Source organism: Neolamprologus multifasciatus, chromosome 3 (assembly GCF_963576455.1).
Source record: "Neolamprologus multifasciatus chromosome 3, fNeoMul1.2, whole genome shotgun sequence".
Classification (NCBI taxonomy): domain Eukaryota; kingdom Metazoa; phylum Chordata; class Actinopteri; order Cichliformes; family Cichlidae; genus Neolamprologus; species Neolamprologus multifasciatus.
In genome coordinates, this window is record NC_140441.1 from 39,820,922 (window position 1) to 39,835,073 (window position 14,152).

The 14,152-nt window shown below is 40.5% G+C and overlaps 1 protein-coding gene across 1 annotated transcript in view; it reads left to right on the forward strand.

The window, feature by feature from the left end:
- The window catches only part of LOC146523135 (NXPE family member 3-like), a 45,859-nt gene that overhangs the window by 14,964 nt on the left and 16,743 nt on the right, over positions 1 to 14,152 (forward strand). Inside the window, exon 2 of the mRNA XM_085145162.1 lies at positions 10,327 to 10,743. Within this exon, the coding sequence (XP_085001288.1) occupies positions 10,327 to 10,743 (417 nt within the window). The remainder of the gene's footprint in view (positions 1 to 10,326; positions 10,744 to 14,152) is intronic.

Genomic DNA, 14,152 nt, shown 5'->3' on the forward strand with positions numbered 1-14,152 from the left:
AAAGGAATTAGTAATGTAAAAAGACGTGGTTTTCTTTATGTATGTTTATATATAAATAGTTATGGGGGCCCCTAGAGACGAAACATGTACAAACTCCGAAGCACTTAGAAATTGCAAAGCATGTAAAAACTCCAAAACACATTTCTAGTGTTAACTGGACTTCCAAAACAGAGCTACCAAGATCACTTAAATTACACAATCGAATGCATATGTCTATTGTTTTTGTGTCAATACACAAACACTCATATATATATATATATATTCAAATAATTTAAAAGAAAACTTCATTTACCTGTTACTACCACACAACCAATCCGATTGTTGGTACTTCCTGGCTTGTGTAGCCACTAGGTAACAAAAGCTCCACACGCCCCTAGCATCTTGGACTTCCGTTGTGTTTTGGAGTTTGTATGTTCTCCGGAGTTTGTACGTGTTTTGGAGTTTGTACGTGTTTTGTCTCTAGGGGCCACTGTAAATATACTTTTATTTATTCACTCCACATAAAATGTAATAAATAAATTATAAAATACAAAAACCAACTATTTACATTTCATGCATTTCAACTTTTAACTACTTAAATTTTAAGCTTTTTCCTTTTAAACAAATTTAAAGTGAAACAACACAAAACACTGCAAACCACAACACAATTAAACATAAACTAAAATATTGAAAAAAAAGGGTGAAAAAAAGAACGCCCAGATCTTTAATTAAGAGAAAGGTTGGCATTTAGAAATATTAATATCACACTCAACTGACTGCGTTTTATCTTCCCATTGCACTGATGGGTGGACAGTTCTTAGGTGCCTGTGCATGTTGTTTGTGGAGCCAGCTCTATATATCCTTTTCTTGTAGACTCTACACTCTGCCTTTGTTTTGTCAATAAGATTCAAAATGGCTCCAGACTTTGCTTCTTTTCTTGGTGTCACTCATTTTCTTTACTGTACCTTTCCAATGTGACGGTGTTGTCTCTTGTTGCTCCCGGCTCTCTTTCTTTCCCTCTCCCTCCTGCTCTTGTTGTGTGCTACTGCTGTTGCGAGTGTAACTACCACCCCCGCCCCCTCAACTCAGCGCTGAGCAGAGGGGGGAGGGGCACAATCGCAAGGCTCTGTTTGCCGTCTCTGCTCAACGCAAACACAAGGGACTTGCAGCGTGAAGTGAAAAAAAGTGAAAGAGAGGGTAAGAGAAAGAAAAAAAAACCCACGGCTCCCAATAAGGAGTCGGCTCGCATTGTTCACTTCAAAGATCCGGCTCTAAGAGCCATTTTGTTCGCGACCGATCCATCACTAACAGCAACAGGGATGAGTCAGTGAGTCATTTGGGCTTGTGAATCATGATTCATGAGTCAGTGAAGTGATTCTTGAGTATTGAACGATTCGTTCATGATTCGGGCATCACTACACAGCACCGAGGAGGTTTGATGGTTAACGATGCAACAACAAGCAGGGACAGACTGAGGAATAAAATACACAGGCAGGATAATGAGAGGTTGGGGCAACAGGTGGAAACACAGCTGGGACAAATCAGACATAGTGAGACAAGGGGAAAGCAAAAATAGAGACAAAACTGGAAGCATGACATTCATAAAAACATAAAAAAAGACTAGACGTGGAAACATGGAAGACATGGGAACAGAGGAAACATGAAGTACAGAGACAAAAATAACTGGAACACAGGGAAGGTATAGTGACAGAGAACAAAGACAAGCATAAAACACACAGAGAAAAAAGTGATATAAAAAGAATACAGAACAAAACCTAAACTAGAGACATGACACCAGGAACACAGGGGAGACACAGAAACAGAAACCATTACTGTATTTTTCGGACCATAAGGCGCAAGGGATTATAAGGCGCACTGTTGACAAACGGGTCTGTTTTTATACATAAGGCGCGCCGGATTATAAAGTGCAGTAAACAAAACAAAACAGTCAGATAAGTCAAACTTTACTCAACTCATTCCTCTTGCTTCCTCAACTTCCGTACCATTGATTCATTAATGTTGAATTCTCTGGTAGCTGCTGTATAAACACTGAAACAACAGTATATGTTGTTCCAGTGTTTTTCTATTTTTTGCTATGTAACTTTGCACTGTCCACTTTCTGCTGTAACTAGTGATGGCACGATACCACTTTTTTATGTCCGATACCGATATCATAAATTTGGATATCTGCCGATACCGATATGAATACCGATATTTTTGAATCAATAAAACTGTTTTTTTAATATCTTGCTGCATTTTGTATAAGTTCATACTCAAGTTCAAAAAACAACAACACTAAAGCTATTCTGTTATACCTGTTTGCAAAAAATACACTGCACCCAAAATATTTCATAGTTCAGCAACACTGATCAATCTAATAAACTTAAACCTACACCATCCTCCCTATTCTAGTATTTTAAAGAGTACTTAGCGTAAAAGACAATAGGGAACCACCCCTCACGCTCCACCTCATTATGCCTAATCGACGTAATCAACCTTAATTTGATACAGTGTGAAAAAAAATGCACAGAAATCAATTATTTTTCAAGAAATATTAAATAGATTCAACATCTTTCTTTAACAGAATTGCAGACTGCACAGATGGTGCCTTCCCAAAGGAAAAAGTATTATAGCTTACTAGGGTATATTAGACTTAATAGTTACTATATACAGTAATGGACTTCTATTCATTTTTACATCAAATTAAAACTTTGGGTCTCAGATAATTATTTAATGAAAGCTAGACATTTTAAATGAGAATAAGAAAGAAAAGTATGTCTTTGTGCCCCCTTTTCCCTGTTCATGCCCTATCGGCCCCCTTGGCTAAACTTTGCTAGATCTGCCCCTGCACAGTTACCCGCCGTCAGCTACGTAGAAAAGGATCCTGGTGTAGAAAGTAATATTAAATAAATTCTAACAACAGCTTATCAAGCTTAAACGTGCTGCTGTTGTTTATCCGCGGGTCCCTCTTTCTGGTGCAAAGTGGGCCAAAAACAAAGAAGAGAGACGGAGTCGCGACAGAAAAGCCGATCAGCCGATCATTAAGCAGTTTCATGATTGAAGTAGCAGCGGGAGAGAGAGAAGAGGCAGTCGCTCCATAAATCGGTTGTTAAGCTTAACGTGGGAATGCTTTACAAACATTCAGAGATGGACTTACACACTTGCTTTACTTCTCTCGGGGACAACTTTGTGGGAGATGAAATGCCGGGTTGGTAGCGAAGCTCCAAATGCTCAACCAGACCACCGACAGGTCTCGCATGCCACAGCCGCTCTATCACGTGATGCATACTGCTCCGACGTGCTAAGGTTATGAGGCGAGTTACGGCGTGTCGCAAGTTTTGTGATGGATCGGATTACATTTTTTATTTCTCTCCGATATCTAATCCAGTAATTTAGGTCAGTATCAGACTGATACCGATACGTAATATCGGATCGGTCCATCTCTAGCTGTAACAAAACAAATTTCCCACATGTGGGACTAATAAAGGTTATCTTATCTTACATTAATGACTAACCTCATATTGTGGCTGGATTATCTCAGTTGTTCTCACCTACTGAAGTTTGGTCCGTTTACAGCAATTTTCCATGCAATTGCATTTGTCAAAAAAACATCGGGAACTTTTATCAAGTGGAAAAAAGTTTGCGTTCATTCTCCAGGTTCACTGTGTTATGCTTTGTTATGCTAACATAGCTGCGTCGCTAGTGATCACTAGCACAGCATTATATACCATCTAGCCCAACTCCAGTAACCCTACAAACGTCACTATTGTGTAGTTTTCTGTCTTCATTCATGTTGGAAGTGATAGCAGAGCTGTACGTTATTTTTTCCAGAAATCTCTGTCAGAACATATATATATATAGATAGATAGATAGATAGATAGATAGATATAGATATAGATATATCATGTTTATCTAACTAGCGAAACCAGCGAGCTAACTTCCTGCTAACTGTCTGCTAACTTCTAACTCCGTTAAATTCAATAAATTCTATTTTCATGGATGCCTGGATGTTAAACTTAATTGTTACACCTGGTAAAGGAGCAAAGCTGATCATTTTATTAAAGGTGAAAGAATTTAGAAAGTTTTTAACTCTCAGTGATGCCGCAGTGTTCGTTTGACTTTGGGACCTGAAGTGGACGGAATTTTGGGCCCACTGTGTTATGCTTTGTTATGCTATGTATGGTCTCCTCACAACAATGATAAGAAAAATTAAAGCTGCAAGCAGCGTTATGAGTAGGGTTGCCAACCGTCCCTTAAAAAACGGAATCGTCCCGTATTTAGAAACAAAAGTACACGTCCCGTATTGAGCTGAAAAGGGCCGCACTTTGTCCCGTAATACAGTGAGAATCAAAAGTAGTCTATAAGTTTTAATGTAATTAACGCTTTGTTTGAAAACATAATTCCCAGCCCCGCTCCTGCTTTGTGACCAATGAGCTGACAGCACACTTATGACAATTCGAGTATGACAATTCAGATTACCGCTCATCTCATTGGTTGAGGAAAGGTCGCTTGCGGAGAAAATACCGGAAGACAACAGATGACCACAACAAAAAGCATGGCCAACAGGGAAACAAACGCCGACACTGCGGTGCAAGTCTCAGATGACAGTACACCTGAAGCTGGGCAAACACTGTGCGATTTTCAAACTGCACGATTGGCTCGCATGGGTTAAGTTCGTAGGTCACGATGCAGGGTCTCACACTATACCGCCCGATGCTCTGATGTGACCTGAGTGCTCACACTGTGCCTCCATAAAATGAAGGTTATAACAGAAATTCTGTCGCTCGCTCTCCCTCTTTGTCTTTCACTCACACAGACACGCACACCACCACCATCAACTTTGCTAAATTGCTAATGAAAAACACTGATCAGGCAGCTGCGATTGAGCAGCAATGTAAATCCAACTATTTTCACGGTTGTTGTGGTCGTGATAATTTGGTGATGCCACATTGAAAGCTGAGCTTTCCAAAGTTCTACAAGTTGTGCCTCCATCACTTGTGTCCAGATCACACGCTGCACAGTCGTGCTGCTCCGTCTTTTTCACCGACGTTTACGTGTTTGCGTGTGAGCAGTGTGAGCGGCTGCGGTGACACCCTCACGAGCGATTGATGATCGGGAGCTGGTCGTGAGGTGTTAATCGCTTCTCGTCACCCCACGTATACTACACAATGCACGATCTGTTGATTTGAAATTTTGTAGGGGAGCCATTTTGCGCTATTCAATGAAAATGATCACATAACAAGATAGCCCACATCACATTGGAGGTGTGGGCAAAATTTCAAGACTTTTTAAACTTTTCAAGGCCCTCGAAAGCCACTTCATCTTTCATGGTGAACCGCGTTGCCACCAGGGTGCGCCGTTCAGTTTAAAGTCACAATTTTCGCACTGAAGCATCACGAGAGACTGATGTTAATATTCTCCGCTTTTCAGGTGGCCACGATGAACCCGTGAAAATCAGTACAACAAAGTGAAAGACATGACATTTCCTGTTGCCACTAGGTGGAGCTGTGCGTATTCCTGACAATAAGCACATCAATCTGTTCAGGGCGGGTCTGACATCATGCCTGTAAAGTCTGGTTCTAATCAGACTGGATTTCATTGAGTTACACTAATTTGTTTCTTCATGGCGAGGCATCAAAGTTTGCCATGCTGCAGGGGTCACACCCTCTCGCGAAAAGTCACACTTTTCACTGTAAGCCATTACCAACTCCTTAAGGCTTTCCTGGAGAAATTTGAGGCTGCAGATGTCACCCATCACAATACTGTACCCCAAAGTTTAAAACATGACATTTCCTGTTGCCACTACAGAGCCATTTCCCAGTGCTCATATGTAAAACCATTAAAATACAAATTTTTTCACCAGACCTGGCATGTGTGCAAAATTTCATGAGTTTTTGAGCATGTTAAAGCCCTCAAAAAGGCAATTCATTTTAATGAAAAAAAAAATAAATAAATAATAATAATAATAATAAACGGAGCAGATACAATAGGGCCTTCGCACTCTCAGTGCTCGGGCCCTAATAAACGGAGCAGATACAATAGGGCCTTCGCACTTTTAGTGCTCGGGCACCCCATCACGTCGAGCCACGCCCGAAACCTAAAACCAGCACGTCCGATCTGATGTCACATTGATGGAACCCATGCATTTAACCACCAGCTAACATTTCATCTCATTCAATCATGATTATAGTTGTCCCACTAGGTGGCGCTCTAACCATTACTGACAAATGGCATAACAAACATTTCCGAGCTCGAGTCTCATCACGCCTGCGACCTTTGGGAGAGATTTGACATTGTGTTTTTGAGTGACAGCAGATTACTGCTTTTTGGCGAATGATTGAAATTGCACGTGCCGCCATGACCACCCCGTTTCCCTGAACGTAAAAAGCTTCGCAATTTAACATCACAAAGGTCTTTAGATTCCACACACTGGAGAATGGTTCAATCTGATGAAATCCCTTGGAGGAGTTCGTCAAAGTATGAGGCCTGAAAGGAGGGGAAAATGTCGCCAAAATTACACATTAATTTTAAAATGGCTGACTTCCTGTTGGATTTGGGATATTGCTCCAAGAGACTTTTTTGTACATCTTAATATCTTCCATAAGCTTACCAGGTTTCAGACTCATAGATGAAACACAGAGCAGGGGCTGTTGTTTTGAAATTTTGTAGGGGGCGCTGTGGAGCCATTTCGCGCTATTCAATTAAAATGATCACATAACAACAAAGCCTTCATCACATTGGAGGTGTGGGCCAAATTTCAAGACTTTTTAAACTTTCCAAGCCCCTCAAAAGCCACTTAATTTTTCATGGTGAACCACGTTGCCACTAGTTTAGTTTAAAGTCACAATTTTCACACTGAAGCATCACGAGGGACTCATGTTAATATTCACCACTTTTGAGGTGGTCACGATGAACCTGTGAAAATCAGTACAACAAAGTGATAGACATGACATTTCCTGTTGCCACTAGGTGGCGCTCTGCGTACTCCTGACAATGGGCACATCAATCTGTACTGCTTTTTGGCGAGTGATTCAAACTCCACGTGCCGCCACGACCACCCCGTTGCCCTGAACGTAAAAAGCTTCGCAATTTAACATCACAAAGGTCTTTAGATTCCACACACTGGAGATTGTGTCAATCTGACTCTCAGTGCTCGGGCCCTAATAATAATAATAAGAAGAAGAAGAAGAAGAAGAAACGGAGCAGATACAATAGGGCCTTCGCACTCTCAGTGCTCGGGCTCTAATAAACTAGCCCAATATGGCATGTTTGTTAATACAGGGATACACATGTTAATGTAATCTCTGGTCTCCCACTCAGAGACACAGGTCTCCAAGTGTCCAGCATTCAGACGGCTACCTGAGGACACTCTTCATGTGAGAGAAAATCTGCTCACACAGATATGTAGAACCAAATACTGTCAACAAGGCCTCTGCAATGTTCTGAAGACAGTTAAACTTGTCAGGTAGTGATGTCCAGCAGGCGAAAATGCAAGCTCCATGAACATGCACAGCTGTGAATTCCAGCTGTTTCAATGTCGCATTAACTGGCATTAACTCAGCCAGTTAATGCGAGACAAATCTAGCTGCTAATTACAGCTTTCTGGTTTGATCAGAAAAGAAAACATTGGACCAGAAAGTCCCAAAAAAGGCATTGTGAATTCTGTCTCGAGTCTACGGATGCATCTGTGTATTTCCGTGGCGCTGATGCTGTGCTGAGCGGAAAGCTCCTGAAGCGTTTGAAGTGTCGGAATGTGGAGAGCTAACAACGTCCCTCTCACCAGTAGGCTAAGTTATTTTTTAGCCAATTACAAGTTGAATCTGGTAGTTGGGGTTGTTAGCTAAGATGCCATCATTAAGAAGCGGCACAACTAATGTGTATATGCAAGCTAATTTGCGATGTGCACTGCTGGCGCGGCCATTTATTTTTTGATGCACCTTCTCAGATTAATTCACTGCGTGTCGTGCCCAGGGCTGGACTGGGACAAAAAATCAGCCCGGACATTTGGACTAGAGACCAGCCCACCAGGTATTAAAGCCATAAAGCCTTAGAATGAAAACAAACGCTGTTGTGACAGTGATGTACACTGTCTTGATATATGTATGATTTCTATACATTTTACGTCAGATAAAAACTTTGAATGTAAGCTTCAGATAATTATTTAATAATGGCCAGTCAATTTAAATGAGAATAAGAAAGAAAAGTACTTCTTTGTGCCCACCTCTCCCTGTTAATGCCCTACCTGGCCCCCCTGGCAAAACTTTGCTAGACCCGCCCCTGCACAGTTACCAGCTGTCAGCTACTTAGAAAAGGATCCTGGTGTTATTTGTCTCTCAGAAACAGTTCATAACTTCCCTTCAACTCATTCATGTCACCTAAAAGGTAAACCTGTTTCTCCATCACCTGTTTAGCTCTGATGATTCAGTAAGGACATCTCCTGGATTCATCTTCATGTTTCCCTCTCACCACATATCCAAACCGATATCATGACCACAGCTTTTACAGCTGTGGTCATGAATACGGGACGGTTGGCAACTCTACTAACTAACCTTATGAATAAAATAGAGTTCACTATCAGTAACATCATAGCACCCACCCAGCTGTATAGAAACTCCGTCATGCTAGCTAGTACGAAGTACAAGTTATTGTAACTGACTGTAAAAACTCAGCCCAACAAAAATAAACTCCACCTAAACTTGGTTTATATCTGACCCAGATAGACTGCAGGTCATAACTTCTTACCTGAAGTTCAATTCACCTGACACTCGGACCGGCCCCACCTCGGGTCTCTCCTATTGCCTCCCCTTTCCCTCATCCACCTGCTGGCCTCCACCACTTGCTAATGTTACTGAATCTGCGGAAGCTACGCCATATCCACCACCAAACAACTGAGTTATTTTTACACACCGGCCAGCATCTGGCCAATCCACCACCTTTCATTGTTTATACCGTTTATACAAAACAGTATAAACAATGATACAAAATTTTTTTTTTTTTTAAAAATCATCGGCCCATAAAAACGAAAAATCACCGTCAGCCCACCGAGCAAATGCCCGGTATGCCCGATGGCCAGTCCAGCTATGATCATGCCATCAGTTAACCCCGGATCGTGTCATTGGATAATGGCAGGTCATCCTGAAACAATCAGAATACTTTATTACTAAGGAAAATATGTGGGTTACAATTGCTCCAAAAAGAAATGGTAATAATAGTAACAGTAACAGACTAAACTCCAAACATTATGTTACAGATTTTAATATTGAACACTGAATACAACACAAACAGAATACAATAATTCAAAGAATACAACTTAAATCAAAATCACAAACACAGGGTCACCAGACCCAGTGCCGGGACACATTGTAGAAAACGGTTTTAGCTTGAATGTGTTTAGATGAATTTAAATAATAATAAATAAATAAATCATAATGTCAGGTGACACAACTGTGACTAAAAATGAACAGACTAAGGGACTTTTAACAGGAAATGCTGTTTATATGCTGAATATGCTGTTTTACAATGAGTTCAAAATGACATGCTCTGCTATTTCATTTTCAAAATTATCCAAATGTATGATACCATTAGTCTTCCGGAATAATTTCAACAAATAATTTTTTTTTCCAGACATTTGTATTTTCTGAAATGTCAAAGTGATGCAACTACACACATGGTACTTTTATGATAACTAACAAAATAATAATGATTATTTTGAATGATTATTTTCATGAAAATATTTCATGAAACAGACGGCCCCATGATCATTATGGCTACTTGTTTTGTTTCTAATTTTGTTTCTCTTAAATCTCATGATATCACCTTGATTACAAACACTTGTGTATCTTCCTCCCCCAGTTGCTCTTCCACCTTTTTAGCCGGTTCACGCTGAGGAAACCATTTTTAGGAAAACCACTCTCTTTTTTCCCCTTCCCCCTTTTTAAATTTTTCTTTTTTGACCGGTATCACACACACTCTATTCCGTGTTTCTTTACCATACAATCAAAAATAGAGTTTTCACCCAGACCACCTGGACAGACGCCTCCTATAGCCTCACTAACTGTTTTCTGGATCCAGCCCCCATTTACACATCCGGGTGTAAAGTAATAATTTAATGATGACTGTATTGAATAAAGAGCTAGATTAGACTAGATAAAACTTTATTAATCGCTTGGGTGAGTTCCTCTGGGAAATTCAGGGAAATTCAGCTTACATGCATTATACATTGCAAGATAGTGAAAGCAGGAAATGTCATGTCAAGAGGAATCATTGATTATATTGTGTTTAAAACTAAAGACAGACTTCTTTTGTTTGAAGCATTTAGATAACTGCAATGCTCTCTCCCTTTTCCAGTTTCAGAGGAAAATAACTCAACCTGTTGACATACATTACAACTTCTGCAAGTTAAAACCACTGTCCCCTGAGGAGTCTCTTGAAGAACAACTTCTGTTAGAGTCCATTGCTTGGCCTGAAACCCCATCTTTACCATCACCTCTTATTATGAACAGCATCAGTGATCCAGCCCACAGCACCTTCACCATTCTCCCCAGGAAGAGAGAGGGACAGTGGCAAATAGGGGATAAACTGGAGGCCCTGATCAAAATATATGACTTGATGGGCCGTCCAAAGAAGTATGGAGGAGACGTCTTACTTGCCCGGCTGCACAACCCCACCCTTGGTGCTGGTGTTGCAGGACAAGTGGTGGATCATCTCAATGGTTCCTACTCTGCTGTATTTTCTTTACTCTGGGAAGGAAGCGCACAGGTTGAGGTGATGATAAAACTTTTAATTTGTATTGTTACTAGAGTTGTTATGAGTTTATCTATGTCTTTGTAGTTGCTAGAAGATTTAAGATAGGAATGCTTAATTTATCCCATATTTGTGAAGTTTATTGTTGCATCAACTGACATGATAATGAAATAAACAGAAAATAATAAAATAAAAAATAAAATAACAAAAAATAACAAGACTAGTACTAATAAAATAGAAATAAAAAACTAAAAATATAATAAAATGTGTGTATTTTAGTAGTCATAGTAGTAATGAGCAAAGATAAGTGATTAAGTAAATAGCACATCACTCTGTGATGACTAATATTGCTGTAGTAGCTATGGATAATGAGGTACTTAGTCTAAGGTGAGTTTCAAGCTTACTTGATTTAAGGGACACTTAATGACTACATACTTGATGTTATGCTAAAGCACCAATGCCAAAAATTCTTATTAAAGACAGTTTCTTAGCTGTTCCCTGCACCCAGTGCTCCGATTACCACTGGGACCACTGTTACCTTCCACCTCCACATCTTCACAAGCTCTTCGCTGAGCCCTTGGTATTTCTCGAGCTTTTCGTGTTCCTTCTTCCTGATGTTGCTGTCATTCAGAACCGCTACATCAATCACTACGGCCGTCTTCTTCTGTTTCTCTACCACCACCATTTTGTCCGTCTGTATCTGGAAGTCCCACAGGATCTTAGCTCGGTCATTCTCCATCATCCTTGGGGGCATTTCCCATTTTGACCTCAGGACTTCCAGGTTATACTCGGCACAGATGTTCCTGTAAGGCAAGGCAAGGCAAGTTTATTTATATAGCACAATTCAACAACAAGGTGATTCAACGTGCTTTACAGAAACATTAAAAAACAAAAACAAATAAAAAGCATGATTTAAAATTGATTAATAAAAACAGTAGATAAAATCAGAACAGTAGATAAAATCAGTAGTTAAAATGTAAGTTTTGAAATTTAAGCTTAAAGTGTGGATTTGGTGTTTTATTCAAATGCAGCTGAGAATAGGTGAGTCTTCAACCTGGATTTAAATAAACTGAGTGTTTCACCTGATCTGAGGCTTTCTGGGAGTTTGTTCCAGATATATGGAGCATAAAAGCTGAATGCAGCTTCTCCGTGTCTGGTTCTGACTCTGGGAACTGATAAAAAAAACGGATCCAGATGACCTGAGGGATCTGGAACGTTCATACTGGGTCAGGAGGTCACTGATGTATTTTGGTCCTAAACCATTCAGAGCTTTATAGACCAGCATCAGAACTTTAAAGTCTATCCTCTGACGGACAGGCAACCAGTGTAAAGACCTCAGAGCTGGACTGATGTGGTCCACATTTTTGGTCTTAGTGAGGACTCGAGCAGCAGAGTTCTGAATAAGCTGTAGTTGTCTGACTGATTTTTTAGGTACACCTGTAAAGATGCTGTTACAGTAATCAAGCCTACTAAAGATGAATGCATGGACTAGTTTTTCCAGGTCCTGTTGAGACATCAGATCTTTTATCCTTGATATATTCTTGAGGTGATAGTAAGCTGATTTTGTTATTGTCTTAATGTGTTTTTCTAAGTTTAGGTCTGGTTTGTGGTTTTTAGGTGTATAGATTGAAGTTCTCTGGTGACCTATAATCGTTTTCCTTTGGCACCAAAGACTATTACTTCAGTTTTGTTTTCGTTTAGCTGGAGAAAATTGTGGCACAACCAGTCATTAATTTCCTCAATGCATTTACCAAGAGCCTGAACAGGGCCTCGGTCTCCTGGTGACATTGTGATATATATTTGTGTGTCATCTGCATAGCTGTGATAGTTTATTTTGTTGTTCTTTATAATCTGTGCCAGTGGGAGCATGTAAATGTTAAACAGAAGGGGTCCCAAGATGGAACCTTGGGGAACTCCACATGTGATACTTGTCTGCTCAGATATGAAGTTACCTATTGATACAAAGTATTTCCTGTTTTCTAAGTATGTTTTGAACCAGTTTAGTACAGTTCCTGAAAGACCTGCCCAGTTTTCCAGTCATTTGAGTAATATGTTGTGGCCAACTGTATTGAAAGCTTCACTGAGAGCCAGTATAACTAAGACTGACATTTTTCCACTGTCTGTATTCAGACATATGTCATTAAACACTTTGGTCAGAGCGGTTTCAGTGCTGTGGTTCTGTCTAAAACCTGACTAGAAGGCATCATAGCAGTTATTCTGTTTTAATAAGTAATTGAGCTGTTGAGAAACTGCTTTTTCAATGATCTTACTTAATGGGAGATTTGAGATTGGCCTGTAGTTGTTTATTTGTGTCTTGTCAAGATTGTCCTTTTTCAGTATAGGTTTAATTACAGCAGTTTTTAGTTGTTCTAAAAACACACCTGACATTAAAGAAAAGTTGACGATCTGTAACAGGTCTGACTCCAAAGTCTTTGAGACCTTTTTGAAATGGGCAATGGCTGGGCAATGTAACTTCGATTGCTCTGTTGAGGAAGGGGCTCGATGGCGAACCTTTGGCTGCTCTGGTGGGGGGGTTATGGGGGACAAAAACGGATTGGGCCGGGGGTAGATCTGAGCCCATCATTGACCCGCTCCATCATCTCCTCAGTGAATTTCAGGTGTGGGGAGGAGGGAGAAAGGGAGGGGGAGGAGGTGATGGCCTGTCAGGGGTTTGGGGGACTGGGGAAGGTCGTGGTCCCTGGTCCTGGTCGTTGGTGTTGTTGAGAGAGTTGGAGGCAAATAGGGACCCCTCTTCTTGCCTCAGATGTCTCTCCTTTCTGAGGCTCTTCCCAGATGGGGGCAGATGGAGCTCCTCCTCAAGGTTTCTGCTGGGCTTTGTCTGTTCTTGGAGTACTGTTTGTTCCTCTTTATGAGAAAACTCCTCGTTTATCTCAGCCTTGGCACCAAGCACAGAAGGATGATGTATGGAATAAAACAAGTTGGAGGTGAACAGTTTCACCCGTGACTTGTTAAAATTAAATCCATTTGCTTTAAACAGATGCCTGCGTTTCCAAAAAAATATTAAAATTGTTGATAAAATGCACTGAGTGGTCAGTACATGCTGATATAAGCCATTTATTTAGTGCAAACAACCTGCTGAATCTCTCGTCTCCTCCTCTGACGGGCGGTACAGGTCCACTGATGAATACAGCTGCATTCAGAGAGTTTACAGTATTTTATAATCTAGTAATGTCCTGTTTCAGAACCTCCGACTGTTGTTTGGACACATTCTTTGACCCTGTATGCAGAACAATGTTTGTCACAGTTGGATATTCATCTGCAATTTGAAGAATTCTCTCCTTCAGGTTGTTGACCATATCCTTAGTAAAGCAGAGGACTTTAGTGTTCTTACCGCACATCCTTTGTACATCCTTTACGGCAGAGTCACCCACAACCAGAGTTTCAGGCCTAGCCTTTAGCTTTCCCTGTG